The 19,859-nt window shown below is 35.9% G+C and overlaps 1 protein-coding gene across 2 annotated transcripts in view; it reads right to left on the bottom strand.

Annotated features, from left to right (window-relative positions):
• The window catches only part of LOC121725636 (inactive dipeptidyl peptidase 10), a 154,793-nt gene that overhangs the window by 62,499 nt on the left and 72,435 nt on the right, over positions 1-19,859 (bottom strand). The window contains exon 3 of one of the 2 annotated variants that reach the window (XM_042112658.1): positions 9,303-9,516. In XM_042112658.1, the coding sequence (XP_041968592.1) occupies positions 9,303-9,516 (214 nt within the window). The remainder of the gene's footprint in view (positions 1-9,302; positions 9,517-19,859) is intronic. The other variant, XM_042112668.1, reaches the window with a different exon arrangement.

Raw genomic sequence — 19,859 nt, 5'->3', positions numbered from 1 at the left:
AAAACCCGGAGCAAAAACAAACGTAAGTTTATTATGACAATAAATGAGTTATGATCCTAGTCCAGACTCTGTCTATAGAGCGGTTTACGACGCTGTTTCAAACAAGTAGCCAGACCGTGAAATTGTTTAGTTTTGCGCGTTACAAGATTAATGTAACTATTAAATCTAAAGTATTTACTTATTTAGGTTATATTAACTATAGTATCAACAACTTCACAGGATCGTGAACTTTGGAAAGAGAGAGGGGAGGCCTTTGCCCGGCAGTGGGACACTGTAGGCTGATAATAATAATAATAACTATAGTATATGCAGTAAGACACTTGTTGTGAATTAAACTATTTAGATTTTTTTCATTTTCCTACGACAGTTTACTAGAATTAATTTTGGAAAATTTTATTACGGCTATATAATGCACGTTTATAATAACTTGCATCAAAATCCATCCAGTGCTTTATAGTTGGGGAGGGGAAGAGGGGATTTTGGGATAAGCTCGAGCGTGTCAGATTAAGCTTGTATAGGCTTCCGACATGTGTCTACGTTATCATGGTATAGAAATCAGATTTCTCACATGGTGAGTTAATTTTTTCTTATATTGAAATGTCATCAGATCTGTCAGATTAAGATAGGGGATGTTTAGTATACCCCAAAGAAGCTTCCATATAAAGCACCGACGATTCGAAGGTTAGGTAAGCCTGTAGGACATTTTGAAATATAAAAAAAATAAAGCTTCATATTTTCCTAACTAAGCTTCGCAGATATTTTATTTTGCACTAAACTAAATGATTTAGTCCTTGTTATCTAAAATATATTTATAATTAACCTAAAGAAGCAATTTTCTGGATATATTTTCTTTTTCAAAACTTTAAAATGGCTGCATTTTCTGAACCCAAAATAAAAAAAAACGCTTTTATTATTTTTTTATCAGTTTTACCTAATATAAAAAACCTACTAGGTCTCCATGACGCTCGAGTGACTACAAAATTAGCACCTTCCTTCCCCTCCCCTACTATTAGAATATAGTAATATTTTAAAGCACTAGCACAGAATATATATGCACTAGATGGATTTTAACGGAAGTTATTATAGAAACACAAATATATCGAAAATAATATACAAGTCTTTGCAATTTTAAATAGACAACCGATCTTTTACCAAAAATCAGCGCGAGACGCGGCGCGGTGGGAAGCCTCAAGTCTCAGCCCTCGATCCGCGCGTAAAATTTTATGCCCCACTTTATTGTTTACAGAATCTCCACGCACGTTACAAAATCGCTCCGGCCGGATTTACGGCGCTCACTATGTGCTCATTTCTTTTGGCCGTTCCACCTGCTTGTTGACATTTGTATTGTTGTTTTAGAAAAGTGATGGAATTTAGACAAAAAAAAGTTTTATGGAGTTAAGGCACTTGGCAGCTGTTGACACCTTAAAAAAATAAACAACAGATTAAAATATTAGATCTAACCGAAAAACTAATACTTTAGAAACAAATTAAACACAAATTAAGCACAGAAAAAGCTAGTTTTCACAAACGGTTGTTTTTATTCTGTATCGTCAGTTGATTAGCATAGTTATTGTTTCTGCGGGCGCTTCGTATGAGACTTGAATATTTTATTATCATAGTGTAATTGAATGTGTATCGATTGTTGCCGCGGGCGGGGGGAAATTGCTACACCATAATCTAAGTGGGAATCTCGGCTCTCCTAACAGAGAACGAGACTTGGCTTAGCGATTGTTATGTTATGTAAAAGCATTAGGTTTATTCAAGCATCGTTAGCTATTCATTGAGGTGAGTTTCACGGCCCGTTTTACGACTTACTAACCTAGGCCGGTCTAAATAGTCAATACTCAAGAGTCAAGATGCATCTCGGTCTCAAGACACGCTTCAGGCTCTGTGATTGGTTGGCTGTCAAAATGTGGACCAATCATAGAGCCGAACCGCGTCTTGAGACCGAGATGCATCTTAAGTACTGACTATTTATACCGGCCTTAATGCCGGATAGGCTATCCACAAGGCACAACTTATTTCACAGATAGAGAATACAGTATCTGTCAGATATGTTGTGGATAGCCTATCTAGCACCTATCAGTAAGTGGTCTAAGCCCTAAGTAACATAATATGCCTACAAGTTATTTATAATGTTTAAAATCAATTAAAGACAGTTTTGGCGCCGAATAATGTAAGAAAGATTCTTATTACTTTATGGAAAAAAACCATCACCCCACCCCACACATCGGTCTTGAGGACTCTCTGCCAAACACTGACTGGACGATAAAAAGAATGATCTTTCGAGTATGATGATATTTCCTACCTTGACATCGGAATTCTCTTCTCTCTCTCTCAGTGAAACCGCCATCATTAAATGCCCAGAAGATCTGTATTTTTTTATCTATAGTGAACCGACATGTCGTTATAATGACATAAAGAAAAGTGTCGTTTTCAAATGAAACTTATCAAGTTTTTCTTGGCATCTCAACAAAAAATATCCACAACGTTTATAGTTAACGACCATTAACAATCCACCTCAGCTCAGTTAGTGTATTTTTTCCCGACGCAGAGTTTCACGCGTGTCTAGGCACCAATGATCGATTTACTTTTCCCGAGGTTTTCGAGTAGAAACGCATGATAAATGTATAAAACGAACTCTAACTAAATCATTTCTAGCTTTTTTCACAAAATAACTCAATAGTAAGTGTATAGAATACTCATTATAATCCAGACTGATATTAAAAATGTGAAATTTGTTATTTGTTACTTTTCTCATTTTAGCTGCTCAAAACCGACTTAGATAAAAGTTATGACTTATGTTTGTTCAAAAGACATATAACAGTTTTTGTTTCTGAAAAATATGTACCGTTCTGCCGCGGTCAACTAATCACAGGACAACCAAGTTGCGGGTAACATAGGTCAACAATAAAATACTAACCTATTTGAAAACAAATATTACCTATGTTTAATTGAAGCAATCATTGTATATTTTGGTTTTCGGCTGGCGGTCAAATGGCAGTGATAATTGCAAGGTGTTAATTAATCATTGAGCTCATTAATAAAATGTGACAATAATTGTATATTACAAAATGATAAATAGTAAAGAATATGAATCATAATGTATATTATCATCATTCATCGTAACTTTTGAGCCAAAATTAGAGCAATTATTATTAAAAAAATTAATATCACCATTATCATTAATATCACACAAAGCGGAGAAAATTTGATGAATTTTACCAACATAATTGAATAAGTTTGTCCTTTGAAGATGCTCCTCTTTTGTACGGATGATGACAAATTTAATATGGACATTAAAATAAATTATACGATTGTTACGAAGGATTCTGCAAATATTACCTGACGTTTTATTCAAACTTGAATATTATTTTAGTTTACTGGTCAAAACGTAGTTTATCGATTTGTTTCGAAGGGTAGTATCGTGGGCTAAACGACCAATACTGTTTGTTTGAGCACTCGTTAGAGCTAATTGGAATTTGATCGAAAATAACTTTTGTACTTGCGCAACTTTTGCAATATGAATTTTGTACGCGAAATATCGCTAGTTTAATAAATGGCCTTTGTAGCTGAAGTTTTGACGTTCATTTCGCGTTGTCAGCCCGCGGACTTGATGGTACAGCACTTAATGAAATACCTGCCGCAAATTGTTTCAAAATAGGTAATTTATTACTATAAAATATTTTCATTATACTTTTAATAAAAAATTATAACATTCTATTTAAATTTTGTAGCAAGAGATGCGATAAATCGATATCGATATTTTAATATTATCGTATTAATAACAAATTACCGAAATTATGGAGCTCCGCACCAGGCTCGCAGCTTTGGAACAGGTCCAAAACAAGTGCACTTTATGGTCTCTATACAACACGACATATAATTGAAATTTACTGCCTATAATATTATGATCTGTGATAATATATAGTAAGTTGATAAATATTATGGTTATGGTAACATTATGCTCCACAATCCATATTATGAAGTCTGCACTCTGCAGTTATATTTCATACAAACTTTAACATTTAATTGAAGTCTTGCGACTTGCTTCATTTCGATGGACTGCAGTATTTTCTTTTAAAGCATATCAAATGAAAGGGAAATTTTTAAATTGGAGTTACTTTGTCTGAAAACAGCGAGAAACATAAAGTACTCGAAGGAAGCTCCATCAAATATACACACAATAATTCACAGAAATCGTAATTACGGAAAATGTCCGAGACATTTCCAAGTTGGTCCCGAAATTTCTTAAAGCATTAGAGGTTTAATTATATTGTACTATGTAAGAGTTCTAACAATTACGTAATGGTGGTGTTGTATTTCGCGCAACTTTACCGTACGGAAACAAAGTTCAATTACAATTACATTTCTTATAACAAGGTATTATTATCGAGGGCCTCCTTATGTTTGTGATCAAAATTTTTACAGAGCTCCTATAAGTGTATAATAAAATGTCCATTATAATGGCTTCTGGTACTAAAACCGTTCGGGCGAGGCGACCGTTTTGCGAAACGCATCGTTGGCTGAAACGAGAACCACTTACAGATTAATATTTTCCAGAGGTTCAACTTTCATAACGTTTTCATCGCCTCGCCTGTTTCATCAGAGCGAGGCGAATTAAAATTTCGTTTCTCGCCACGTAAACCATCTATTTCACACGTTTCGTATATGTTGCGTAAAGTTGTTGTGCAACAAATATTACGGTATAGTCAACATACATAGTCGCTAGTTCGACAGTTAAGAGCGCATATGACCCTAACATTGACTACATACTTTAACCTAGATCTCAAAATCTGTAAGGTCTAGAAAACTGATTTTTTGACACAAGTAACTTCAGTTCATGAAGATTAAATGCTCAAGACGAAAACACATTACTCAAAAAATGCTCGATAGTTTCTTTTCTACAAAAAACCCTGTTTTAAACACATTTTTGCTTGGATCTTCGAAGTTTGCTGTCTTTTCTTTAATATTTTTTAATATCTATAAAGGTATAGATAAAACCTAAATATGTTCAAAACACTTTTTTCATAATCATTATAGTTCGTCTTTTATTCAAGTAAAACTAACTCGGCGATGATTCCGCGCCGTCCTTTTTCACCTGGCATATGAAAGACGGGCGTGAGTGTGAAGAGGGAAGGACGATGTTTGATTTTTAGAGTCAGGTGAGCTCTTAAATCAAAGCTCCACATACAAAGGCTAAATCCGTGACTCCAAAGTAAAATAGACATAATTATTTTATTATTTTCCTACAGGGCCAGCAAAGTGATTTGAGATATTATGATTATTTCTTGAATTTAAAAATATATTGTGTTTGATGCAATTTCTTGATTTGAGGCAAATAAGGTCGTAGATTCATCGACAAAAGAATTTGTGTTTATTAATATAATAGCTTTATACGGATTTTTATGACATCTTGTCGCCCTTTGCCAAAAATAATTATCAAATGCATGTTACATTTACAAACTGTGCTGGTAAAAACTAAGAAGCAGTACTTTACAGATTTACCAAAAGCAAAATTATTGCCATATTCAAAATAAAAACAATAGATTGACGTCCTTAAAACATATTCCCGAAGTACATATCTGTGGAATATTGCCAGGTAAGTTTTTACACGAAATGTAAATACCGGCATAATTTAAAAATACAAAGATAACGGGCGCAGTGTGCTCGCAGTTGCGTCATTATTCTTTGTTTGCCGTCTCCGTGGGTTCATTATGTGCATATCGTGCGGCTGAAAATATCTGATGTATACCCTGTTATTTTATGATGTTATTCACATAACATATTATCATTGACACAAAAATAGCAGCCTCATCCAGTACGACTAAGTTGAACCTAGCATTCGATGCGCAATGTTCAAGCGACTAAAATTTTGATTGAGCTTATTTTGACGTATAAAAAACTGAATTTTTTAAATATATCTAGAATGGATAGAAATAATAAATTTATCATTCTAGTGCCTCTTTTAAACCGCTATTTGTATTAGCTCTGCTACTTCAAAGTCTGGATGCCGGCATAAAAACGAGGATCATAAAATATTTATCGAACAAAAGCGCGATCTTTTGTTTGTCTTCGCTAATGGTTTGCTGGCGGTAGACGCTAGCCGCCGCTTGCGTAAGAAGCTCCGCCAATTATTGTTTGTTTTCATTACGGATTTGCATTTTTTGTGCGATGCCAGCGGGAACTGAGTCGTTTCATTATAGGAAACGACGATTGATCGATAAAATTATGTATAAGTATTGAAAACTTTTTTCCTCTCTTTGATTCTGCTATTTTGCTGTTTTATTAGAGGCTGGATCAAATAAGAAAGAAGTTGTTAAATTAATGTTGCTTAAAAAGGGCTTAATTTGGATAACGATAGATCATAGAACTATAGCGTTATTAATAATGCGAAATTCTTGACATTTGTAGAATAATATTATGGTGTCTATGTTTTCTATTTAACTTATCCTTTGAACGTAGCAAGTACATAGTAAACTTAAAGTCAAGTTAATCTCACTTTTTAGGGTTCCGTAGTCAACAAGGAACCCTTATAGTTTCGGTCTGTGCGTCCGTCTGTCTGCGGTTTTGCTCGGAGACTATAGAACCTACAAAGCTTATAATTCGGCATGAATGCACATATTAATGGTGTCGACAAAATGGTACAAAAAATCTTAAAAAATATATTTTTTTATGGTACCTCCCCTACACATCAAGCGGGGATGATTTTTTTTTTCGCGTCCACCCTAACGTGTGGGGTGTCGTTGGATACGTTTTTTTAAATATTATGAGTATTCAAAGATCATTTTCCGATTTAGGGATATCCAATTGTGAAATATTAAGTATTAAAATGGAAAAATTGTTAGAGTCCACTGTCCCCCCCCCTTCTACCAGCTAAACGGTTGTTTCCGAAAATGTAAAAAAATTCACGGGAGTAGGAAATAATATGCTGAATTTAAAAGGAAAACTATCACGGCTAAGAAGACTTCATAAGTTATTGAGTAATAGTCGACCAACTAAACAAAATGTATTCGGTAAGCATAAAGGAACTTTTCGTTCAAATTCCTTTGAAAATAACTGAGATGATGTTGTTAGTAGTGTAAAACACTTTATAAATGTACATTCATTGGTCATACAAAAATTTTTAAAACTAGCGGTAGGTACTACTGAACCCTATATCGCGCGTGCCCCGACACGCACTTGACAGGTTTTTTCAATTTGAAATAGCTATGTTATTGTACCAAAATGGATTATATTATTGTAAAAATAAATGTATACGGGACATAACGAGGGTAATATTTGTACTGAGCGGGCGCGGGCACAATATTTCTCGCTGATGGCCAAGTCTTGTGTTGGAAGTGGTTCATATTTCACGAACGCTCGTTTAGATACGGCTCGTTCAAAATAAGAATTATTTTTAAATTTCGAATGCCGATTCGAAATTGAAATATGTATGTTTAATATTCAGCAGGGTGCTGCAAACACTGCAAAGCAGATTAGCGCGGGTTTGCAAAAAGTTTTGTTTTGTGCACTGCAATCTTTTGCGTGCATCGAAAATGAACGAACTTTGAATTGAAATCGGCCAAGTGCAAGTCGGACTCGCGCACGTAGGGTTCCGTACCATTATAGAGCAAAACTAGGCCAAAAATTGTATTTTATGTATGGGAGCCCCCTTTAATTTTTTATTTTAATTTAATATTATTATTAAATATTAAAGTACACATATAATTAAGAACTTCGAGAAAAATTTAAGTACTTACCTATCTGTTGTCATTATTGATATAGAGCAAAAAAAGGCCAAAAAAAATCACGTTTGTTGTCTGAGAGCCCCCCTTAAATATTAATTTTATTTTGTTTTTAGTATTTGTTGTTATAGCGGTCACAGATATCAAAAACTTCTCAGTTTAAATAGAAGTCTTTGACAGATATACACAATCTGTGTAAATTTCAGAATTCTAGCTATAGCGGTTATTGAGTTACAGCCTGGAGACAGACGGACAGACATCGAAGTCTCAGTAATAGGGTCCCGTTTTTACCCTTTGTGTACGGAACCCTAAAAACTATGAATCTCTTAGGGTGAAGATTATACGCTCGTTTGGCCTTACGATCGTGGAAAGAAATTTTAGCGAACTTTAAGTAGATTGTTAACTGATCGAAAAGGTGTAAAACACCTAAGTATTTAAAGTTATATATTATTACTTAATTTTAATTAAAATATTAAGAATTTGACATAAATTTTGTAGCCACGGAGGTCCGGCAAGTTGTTGTGTTGTATTGTTGTATGTTGTTGTTGGTTTTCAAGATTTTCAAACCGATTATAATATTATAATCACCAATAACTTTTAACAACCAATAGCTCCAATTTAAAACTTACGGTCAGCTCATAGCTCAAGCCACAGCCTACAAAAATGGTGCGAAAAAAACCACCAGAAACACGTTAGAAACTTATTAAAGAAATAACAGCTTCTTTTCAAGTCCCCAGCGCGATCTAAAAGTTTAAAAAGACCCATTCTTCACACTTTATATTCTTTATTCATAGCAGATAAGGCATCCTTTGAAGTTTTTCTATTTATTCTAAGTGGAAGTAATTTAACTAAGAGACTTTATTTGTGAGAATCGGTACTACTGAATCCCACTTGGATATTATTTTTACTAAATAATATTGCTGGTGGGATTAGACTAGCAATCTATAAAAGTTCCGACTGAAGGCTAGGTTAGTCGTAGCTTATTTACTACTTACTATTACTTACTGCATTATAATATTATAGTACTTATACGTATCTATTTTAGGTTATAAACTTTGCTAAAAGTCCTAGGGCCGGTTTCACCACTTTCTGATAAAGTGGCGTATTCGCCACTTTATCAGAAAGTGGTGAAACCAACAAAGCCTATTGGCTATCCACAACTTTTTTGACAGATTCTCCATACTTCATCTGTCAAGTTAAGTGGTGGATAGCCTATTCGGTACTTATCAGGAAGTGGTGAAACAGGCCTTACGACTAATGATTTAATACAGAACAGTATTAAATCATTAGTCGTAAACCCATTTCATCAATCATTAGGGAAACCCATTATATAGTATACGTATATACCCATTATATATTTTTATTCAGAATTAATTTTATACAGAATATGAAACTTTACGTGATGTATCAGAGCCTTCAGAGGTTACCAATCATATAGCTGTCGAAAAGAACTGACGCAAGAAACTCGTAAGTTAGGTAGTTTATAAGTAGTAAATACTTTCTGTTATAAAAATTATAAGGTGTTTAAAATCGTTTTTTGGATTTAATTAATTCAGATGATTCAACTCTACTCACCGGATATCCACGTCCCGTTCCATCTGATAGGCACTAGCTCCTCGTTCAGCAGGTCCTGGATCTTCAGCCGCCTGCCCTTCACCCGGGGGCCCTCGTCGGGGGGTGTGAGCAGCACCACCGACGTCACAATGAGCGCCAGCACCAGCACTATCACCAACAGTGCTATCAGTATGCCCCGCCAGTTCCGCTGGTTCGGACCACCGACCACCAACTTCTGGAACAAAATGTGACGTCTTTGTTTGTTTTGCATTTGAGAGTATTGACTAAAGGGGCAACTTCTGGAACAAAATGTGACGTCTTTGTTTGCTTTGCATTTGAGAGTATTGACTAAAGGGGCAACTTCTGGAACAACAACGAAATTAATCAGAAGAAAATAGGAGGAGTAGGAATTCTTCCTACTCCTCCTATTTTCTTCTGATTAATTTCGTTGCGGGTCGAGTCAGACAACTTTAGCATGTCCCTCGGGCTCCCTGAGATCATATCAAAGGGTTTTCGTGGTTGGATGCCGCTGTCGATCCTGGCGACACAGGAGATACAGTGGTGGGAATGTGTGGTGGGCCAAAGCCCGTTTAAAAAATTAAAAAATAAAAAACTTCTGGAACAAAATGTGACGTCTTTGTTTACTTTGCATTTGAGAGTATCGACTAAAGGAGCAACTTCTGGTTCAAAATGTAACGTCTTTTTTTGTTTTACATTAGAATGTATCAACACTTTACCTTAAGGTAAAGTGAACTAACGTTGGCACTTGGCAGCCATCTTATTGTTGGCAGCTTAGATTTTTTAGTATGAAAACTTGAAGTGCCAATAATTGAATGTTTTATTTTAATTGCCTTGTAACTTATGTAATTTAATGTATAATAATATTGTTATTACGTCTTGTAGTCGCTAATGACCTTCGATGTTTAAAGTGACCATATAACCTCCTCCTTTTTGGAAGTCGGTTAATAATAAAAAGTATACAGTATGCTACAGACATTATAGTTATAGAGGTATAATAGATTCCGAATCACTTTTCTAACATATCGAATAAAAAGTAAAAACGAAACACTAAAAACGTCTGTATATAAAATCAGTGAGGGTCTTTTTATGAGTAAGGGGCGTAGTCAATATTAGTAGGTAAGTATAACGTTTTTTTTAAATATTGTGCAATTTTCACAGAACATTTTTTTCCATTATAAGTCATGTAATTATTTTCCTAATTCCTGTATTAACGAGGGCTTTAAAAGGGCGCTGGCTACGTTTTATCACAGTGTTTATTTGTGATTCAGGGAAATGTGTATTTCGTGCGTAGCCGCCGATAAAAATCGCCCAGTAAATTGGATTATAGTATGTGTAAGTAACGGTATTTTAAGAGCATATTATTCGTTCGATCCGGTCCAATTTCTAGCAAAATATCATTGTGTTTATAAATATAAAAATATAGACATTTCACGAAAATACTATTTTTGTAGTTAAACAGAAACAGCTGGATTGAACAAGGAACAAAGCCTAAAAATTACAATTTCAAACGGATTAAGGAACAAAAAGTGTCTTGTGTCCTTAGCCAGGACACATAGGGGGGGGGGGGGGGGGGGGGGGGGGGCTTGGGGGGGGGGGCATATCTCACAATAGTATTGAAGATTAACACACTTTCGCATTTCTATTAAGAGTAGGTATATATACTTATTTGACAACTGAGAAGCCTTTTAACAAAAATATTTTTGACAAGCCTTTCAGCATTCCTGCAAGCCTGGTTGGACAGTCAGGATTTATAAACTGAGTGTAAATCTAGTGGCACCGTGACAAGTTCAGCGAGCGTTCAGCGGCAGACAGGAGACCATCAATTCATCACATAACAATGCCGAAGAGCCGCACCTATTGTTCACTGGTTTAAGCCACACGATCATTACTTATTGATATTCAATATCGTTATATTCTAGTAGGTTAGGGTAATAGGTCCTTAAGGCTTTAACATAATATTTAATGTACGAAAGCATTCAAGCAGCACTACAGCCTATGCTACAGCTAGACCAGACTGACGGATAGTTAGACATACAGATGGACAGACAGCAAAATTTTAGTAAACGGGACCCCCGTTTTTAATATTTGGGTACGGAACTTTAAAATGTATGTACATATTTACAGCCAAATATAATAACCTCCTTTTTGGAAGGCTGTAAAAACGCGATGAAAACGTTTAGATTCATTCTAGCTAATTGGATGATATAAAATTCACTTTTGTTGTAAACATTTCAGCTTCATTTTCTATTTGAGGCCGCACCGTAACTTATGAGTTTTGAGTCGATAAGCTTGGCGGTTCACCTATCAGTCGTAAAATACCTTCACCACTTTTATAGGGTCGTACATACAAGATGCAAATTTAATAGCTAATGAAATTTACAGTCATCTGTTTATGACATCATACGCGATAGAAGCTGATACCAATTTTACTTTATCACTATTATTTTCTTACTTAGTTCTGTGAAGTAAATTACTACTTTACTTCTAGATTTTTATACACTTAACTGTCCCGGCAAACATTTCTTTGCCATATATAAGTATTTCACCCATATTATTTTATTGAAGTGACTAAATAAGTATGTCATCATGGCAACGTCCATCGCTATCCCGTCGCACAAACAATGGTCGCCGTCAGTCTCGAGATGTAATAATTTACTATTATTTAGTCAACAAATGCACTTATCAATATAAAAAGTACCCAGTAGCCGATTCTCAGACCCACTGAATATGCATATAAAATTTGGTTAAAATCAGTAAAGCCGTTTCGGAGGAGTACGCGGCCTAACATTGTGACACGTGAATTTTATATATTTAAAGAAGATAACTTTTATAACATACCTAATGTATATATAAAGCGAAATTAGCAATTGTAGTACTAAAATAAAAATACATGTAAATTGTAATCAATGTAACTAGTGATTCTTTTCATTTATTGCTAGCTGAATGTACCCTCGTAACGAGTATTAAGGCCGTAGCTTTTAAGCTTCTTCAATTGCTTTACAAATATCCGGCGGAGTCTGGCTAACTATCGGAAGAAAACTTGAAAATAAATTTCCTCGAATATCGTCATATCGAAGTGTGAGAGCCACTTGGAGATTAAATAATAAATATTGGCCCGAAGATTAGACGTCAGTATTGAATTGTTAGTTGCACAACTTGTACTGGTGTTAGTATAGGTCAGCCACTATAAGTGCTTAAAGTTATTATCTATACTATAATATTATAAAGCGGAAGAGTTTGTTTGAACGCGCTAATCTTAGGAACCTCATTCACCAGCAATCTCAGGTCCGATTTATCGAGAAAGGCTATAGGCTATAATTTATCACGCTAAGACTAATAGGAGCGAAGAAATAGAGGAAAATGTTGAAAAAACGGGGGAATTTATTTGAAATTGCTTATTATCTTTATAACTACTGGAGCAATTTTATGTCATTTGGCACACATAGGCTATTTTTTTTGCGGTAAAATGTACAGTTTCCATAAACTTCCTGAATTACGCGGGCGAAGCCGCGCGCAACATCTAGTATTATAATATTTATTATACAGTTATAGATATACACAAGGTAAATATTAATTCCATTTCCCGACTTTGCAGAATATTATAGTCGGTAATTAAAACAACTTTATTACAACGGCAGCAACTTTCATACATCATCGCTATTTCATACAAAATTGAGCGAAGGTAGTGTTTTTTTATGGGAAAGTTGCTTTTAATTATATTTACCACGTAATATTACTAACTTTTCGATCCCAGACCTCTGATGGAAAATTAAAGCGTAGTAGAAATCTTTTCGAAAGGTAAATAGTACTTGGAATAAGTTGAAATCAAAGATGCTCCTTTGCAAGGTCTCGAGAGACCCTCGGAGAGCCTAAATTCTTGCTCAACAATCGAGCTTCGGGCCTTTCTTCCACTTTTGTTACTCAGAAAGATTGACAGAGATTTATTCGCGTTAAGCACCTAACCCTCGGCCGGTCGAACAGAAAATCATACGTTCGATGTAACAGCGATTATTACTTGAAGATGATTAGGCAACTTTTTTGTTAAGTCATTTTTGCCGCGAACGTTTCAAGGTTACGTCGTTATAAAATCGATTTCTGGTAATTTGTAATTCTGGTAAATTAACTAAAAAACATTAGGGGAATCGTAATTAGGATATGGAGGCATTTAATTTTAAATAAGGAACATAGAAGTGCTATTTTAATGATTAGTACGTCACCTCAACATCTTGAATTCTAGGTCTAATGATTGTTGATCAAGATCTTGTATATATAAATCCATCAGCTGTTTATTATACTTAACTCTATACTTCTACCCTAATAGGGTGTATGTATCAGTTTGTCCTCTTCATGCTTAAACCGGTAAAGCGTTTTTCTGCAACTTCGTATGGCATATAGAAAGTATCCAACCTTAAATGCCGACAATAGATTAGGGCTTCGATCACTAATATACAAGATACACAGTCCCATACAAAACCTCTCGAAAATTTGTCGCCAACTAAAAGTGTTTTAAAAAGTATATATTTATCTAAAATCAACCTTAATAATAGTTATTACAGATCTTTTTATAAAACAATGTACAATGTGTGTTTACAAAGCAATAAATTTTTACGAACGACGCACGCTTCGAACTAAATTCAACCATCGTCCATATGTCTTAAAGTTTAAATTATTACAATTTCAAAAAAGCACTTCAATAATTTTACGGCCGCACGTCGCCGCTGGAACAGGGTGAAGTGAAGTATGAGTGGAGTCGAACTGTTCAACATTTTTGTTGATTGTAATAATTTTAATAGTCCATTTTTTAATTTTTCCAAAGTTTAATGTATAAAGTGTGAAGTAATTATTTTTACTTGTAATATTATGTTGTTCTAATATTTTTAATTTTATAGTTAACTAAAATATACGTGTATTCATTGAATATAAATGCTTAGAACATACAACGCTCGCTAAAGTCGGCTTGAAAAATTGTTAGCATCTTTGCCGTGCTATAACTGATATCCAATCTCCACATCTAACTGGATCTCGAGGAAACCTAAAAAAAATATATTCCTCAATAAAATAAATAATATTTAATAGCGACTCCACCAAATGGAACAGAAACACAGTGTATAACCCTAACATTTCAAGTGGGCATGATAAACTACGATAAGTACCTTTAGTATGAGTATTCGCAATTGAGATGGTTTATACCTCGTGTTGATTTATTTACAACTTAATTTTAAAACTTTTTTTTGTTGATTTCTTAACGAAATACCAATATTTATAATACAATTGTATGAAATATATTAGGATAAAATTAAAACTTACCGGAAATATGAAATTCCATCCTTTTTTTGCGTTTTGAACGTATGATTTTTACAATTGTTGAACGAGCACTGGAACATGTTTCCCAGCGGAGCGTTCGAGCACTACTAAATCGAAAGTCCACCAGAATGTTGCGTTTGGTGTTCCTTTAGTGAGGTCGTTTTTTGCCGCGGACTGTGTATCTTGTATATTAGTGATCGAAGACTAAGGGCCTGTTTCATCACTTCCTGATAAGGCTATCCACCACTTAACTTGATAGATGAAGTATGGAGAATCTGTCAAAGAAGCTGTGTGTTATCAGAAAGTGGTGAAACAGGCCCTTAGTGTCTAAACATACTAGGCCGAAGTTACGCGGCGGAAATTACGCATGATTACGCCCGCAATGTATTTTAAATTACCGATGACACGCTATTCCGTCGCGTTCCGTCCGTATATAGTATGTGTTTGACATTGCGGGCGTAATCATGCGGAATTTCCGCCGCGTAACTTCGGCCTAGTGTGTTTAGGATACGTGTTGCGGAAAAATCTATGGTCGTCGGATCATAATATGTAATGAATTCCTGCGTAAAAAATTAACTGAATAATGTTCTAAACGTAGCGAAAAAAGACACAGAATATTGCAAAAAGAATAATAAACTACAACCGCGGATCCCCATTATTTACCGAAAGAAAAACTCGAAAGCCGAACAAGTCTTATACAAGCAGTGGCATAACAAGGTAACAAAAAATAAAGTAGAGCCCCAAGCAAGGGGTGCAACTCGCTAGACGTAAATTTTGTGTGGGCGAGACCCTCTGATCAGAGGTTTATTTGAAACTTTAACGTCAAGTACCAGTTGAATTTTGTTAACTCACATCTAAAATAAAATTTGTATAATGTAAATCAGATATTGAGGGCCCAGAGCTTGAGGGCCCCGGGACACTGCTCCACCTGGCGCCTTAGTAGCTACGCCACTATGTACAAGTCAAACAAATTAAAGATTAGCTGTGCACGAACCGCGGGGGAAATTCAAAAATGAATATTAAAACTTTCATGACGTGCACGTGAAATATTTCCTACAATAAACGTAATCCATTAGCCACACAAAGCCCCGCGCGCCTGATATTAATCATAATTATCCGATGTTTCGGTTTCCTTTGTATAATAAGGCCAAAGAAAATTAGTTTTGGGGATGTAATTTCATTGAATCCGTGTACGGTATCTAATATTGGCTGTAACAACATATGAGCTAACATTAAATGTAGTCCTCAGGCGTGATTGACTTAAAGTATACCAGCTGTCCCGGCAAACGTTTCTTTGCCATATAAAGTATTTCGCCCGTATTATCTTATCTTATATCTTTAAACGAGCAATTCTTGTATATATATAATTGGAATCTCGGAATCGGCTCCAACGATTTTCATGAAATTTAGTGTATAGGGGGTTTCGGGGGCGATAAATCGATCTAGCTAGGAATCATTTTTAGGAAATGTCATTTTATACGTGTTTTATCGAATATCGAGCAAAGCTCGGTCAAATAGCTAGTAAAAAACTGAAATGAGTACCTTGTCATACTGTACCTACTTAGCCAATGGGGAATTAGAATATTTTATAGAGAAAATGAAAATAAAAAGGAAAAGTACTACTTACCAGTCCGATTAGACTCGGGTAAGACTCTAGATTTCAAACTTTTAGGTCCAACCTTAATTGGACGCGACGTTGCAAAATCGAGATAGAAAATAGAACTGGTAGCGCTTCATATTATAATATTATTGTTGAATCATTATCTACTGTACATTTAACTGACTTTAACTGCCACACTCAGAAATGAATAGGAGTAGGTATTAATTATTACTTTGGCCCCATAAACTATCTATCAAACTCTTAATTAAATTAAGATCGACTCAAAGAACTCTCCCTAAAACTACAGTTTGAAGGTATAATAATAGATAACGTAACTCGTTAAACGAGTTTAACATTCCGACTAAATCCTTGGATAAACTCGCATAAGCGGCCCGTAACTATATCAAGTTGGACTAAGGTTCAGTTGACCTAAATGATAACTATTGTGTTAAGTTCCCGGGTATGGGATTGATGTTAGCCAAGAAACTGTGTAGACATGATAATAATATTAGTTAGTATTTGAATTTAAATATAAAAAAGTGAGCTTAGTTCCAGACCTTCGAATCTCCAACGACATACCTTGAGAATCAAATATTCGAGGTACGAGAATTAGAGTCCTTTTCAATAAAATGAAGTCCTTACAATGAAAAAATATAGCATGTTTTATAGTTTGTTACCGTTTTAACTGTATACATAGTAGCTACTATTACCATGTGGCGGCAATTAGCGCCAGAATCCTGCATCGCGCTATCGAAGTTTTCTAAGTGCGTCGGTATTTTATATATGCGACAGCTAAATCACGCAGAAATAAATTACGCGGGCTTCGGCCTGACCGAGTATCGCACCTCGCGAAATGGCTCTTTTTTTTCGGACGTCACTCAAAATTTTAACCCTTCCACGCCTACTTCCTTTCAATCATAAATTCGCACGCTCGAAAAAATATTTACAAAAAATATTTTTACATTCGACTCACAATGTATGCATTTTATTTTTTGCTTCAACTGGGAAATATGTTCCCGTCGTGAATATTTGATATAGCAACGATCCCGTACTAACACACAGACGGGGATTGCCTCATCTGTTTCACTCACTGGCCAGCCTGAAGTCAATGGCTTACGGACCCTGAAGGGCAAAAAACTAAAATGTTTTAAGAATTTGCAAGTAACGTATCACAAAGAATATTTTATGCAGAAAGTAGAATACATATTTCAATATTAAAGTCACTTATCGACATCCCTGATGTTTCATGCTATGTTCATGAATATAAAAACCTAAATATTTTTAATACTGTGCCTGCTATGAAACCAAAATTTAATCCAAGCGGCAACCGGCTGCCGCATAACAATTGAAAATATTATATTGTGTCTGCGATAACCACGATGGAGGTGTTAAACAGAGGAGCACGTTACTACAGTGCAGTAACAGTTTCTCCCAGTTTATGATATCGTAGTACAAAATGATACGTTACCGCAAACTGTTTGACGATAGTCGATACGCAACATTATCTGGGGGTCGAGATGATCCTAATGGCCACTTGTGGTGTTAATGGCATTTGGGGTAATAAGTGTCCTATTACATACTATTACACTGTACGATCTGTGTTAGATCTAGACATAGAAAATGGACTGAGCAATACCCGTAAAAATTTACCACGCATTAGGAAGAATGAAAGCGAGTCGCGGCCATTGATCCGGATCATATACATATACTTAATACTTATATCTCCGTCTTGTAGGCTGTATTAATGAAAGCTGCTTTACGGCTGCTACGTAGTCCTATGCTTACTTTCCTGACGGCGCGTTCAGACGTGCTCGTTTTCCCAAACGCTACAGCCTTTGGGAAAACTGGCGAGCTGAATCCGTGCGCGTTCGGGAACTAACCCGGCGAGAAGAACCGGCATAAGAAACTCGCACATATAATAGAATAGACTGTAATATATTATACATATAATAAATAAATATATATTTATTGTTTTATAAATTACATAATAATAATATTAACGTTTTGAACGGTGAGGTCCCAGTCGATCCGACATTTTCCGATTTCCTTAGATTTTATGCTGCTCCACACTTTGCATTTAGATGTTGTGACATTGGCTTGGTGGAGAGGGGTCACCCAAGCTGGGTGGAGTTTCTAGGGTGTTAAAGAGATATCGTTCTGTGTCGAATCTACCCGCCATGGAGCTTAGGACTTTATCGTTCCTGTCTTTTATAGCCATTTTTATGTTATAATCTTTTATGTGTTCGGTTGACACCTCCATGGCTCTTTTTATGAAGCTTGCCACAGCGTCTCCATCAGTGTCAGTGTAATACACACAGGTGTTAGTGTGCCGGGATATAGCTACAACTGCATGAGGAACGCTGTCGTGGATTGCCAGCTTTCGGGACTTGGTCTGTATGATGATTACCGAAGGACTCATTAATCCTAGAGCTTCATGGATTGTGAGGACGCGAGAGTCTGTTCCCGATCCATAGCCTGTATTAGTGAGGGCTGCTTTCTCCTCCTGTGTGTGGACAAGATACAGGGTATTTAGATCGGTTTTAGGTATTCTCGCTCCTGTATACTTCATTAGCTTTAGGGACCGCACAATTTCCTTCGATGAATAGATGTTATAGACCATGCTTTAGGCGTATGCCACATCCATAGGGCTCCTGTGTGTGTAAGACAACTCCTGGGTGAAGTTGATTACCAGGTTTGGACGAGTGTAATTGAGTTTAAAGAGGTTTTCACGCTCTATAAACGGAAGTTGGTTAATATCTCCAATGAGGATGACATCGTTGGCGCCTGTTAACTGATTCGCCATGAAGATTGAGTCGAAATGGTTCATGAGGGCCTCGTCAACTATCAACCTTTTGTAGGTTCCTTTTGTCCCATTTACCAGCAAAGAGGCCATGGTACTAACTTTATCTTTAACTTTGTTGCCAGTTCGTAGCGATAGCCTTTGCTTTAGATCCTCGGCTGCTTCGATTGTCGTTGTTATTATAACGTCTGTTTCCTCATTGAAGTTATTAATGATCCAAGTTGTCTTCCCACATCCAGGAACCCCATTGACCCACGAGTAGTTGATAGGTTTCGCGAATATGTCCCAGTCCATGCTAGATTCGGGGTCCCCAGATAGGACTTCTGCCATTTCTAGTAACCTGTCTTCCAGCATTATTCTGGTACATTCTGCTATTATCACTATTGGATCCTCAGATTTTGTGATAAATTTGAGTGTTCCCTTGCGTTGTTTTGTCTCATCCTCGTCCAGAACCACGAATCCGCAGTCGGCACTTAATGCCGCCATATACTGCCCTGCCATCGCAGCTTGGCAGCTTTTGCATCCTCGAGTCTCACTTCTAACAGCTTTTGATTTTTCCGCTACAAATAATGTTCCGATCGTATTCCACACCAGTACTCAAGCTTCGTTATTACTTATAAACTGCCTGTTACAAAGGGTTGAAAAAAAATTGTTTTGACATAAAGCCAAAACCCATGTACGTAAATTTAAAGTCGTATATAAGTTGGGTTCACGTTTTAGAAAACGTTGACACGTTGATATCGGTGTTGACGCAAACATTGGCTGCGCTGTGAAAACATCCTGCTCATAGAGTTACGTAGAGTTAGGAAACGTCTGGACATGGCATCAATACAATATTTCTTTGAAAATTAAT

Source organism: Aricia agestis, chromosome 1, assembly GCF_905147365.1.
Source record: "Aricia agestis chromosome 1, ilAriAges1.1, whole genome shotgun sequence".
Classification (NCBI taxonomy): Eukaryota; Metazoa; Arthropoda; class Insecta; order Lepidoptera; family Lycaenidae; genus Aricia; species Aricia agestis.
Note: the sequence above shows the minus strand (reverse complement) of the source record. Positions and strands in the feature narration are given on the sequence as shown.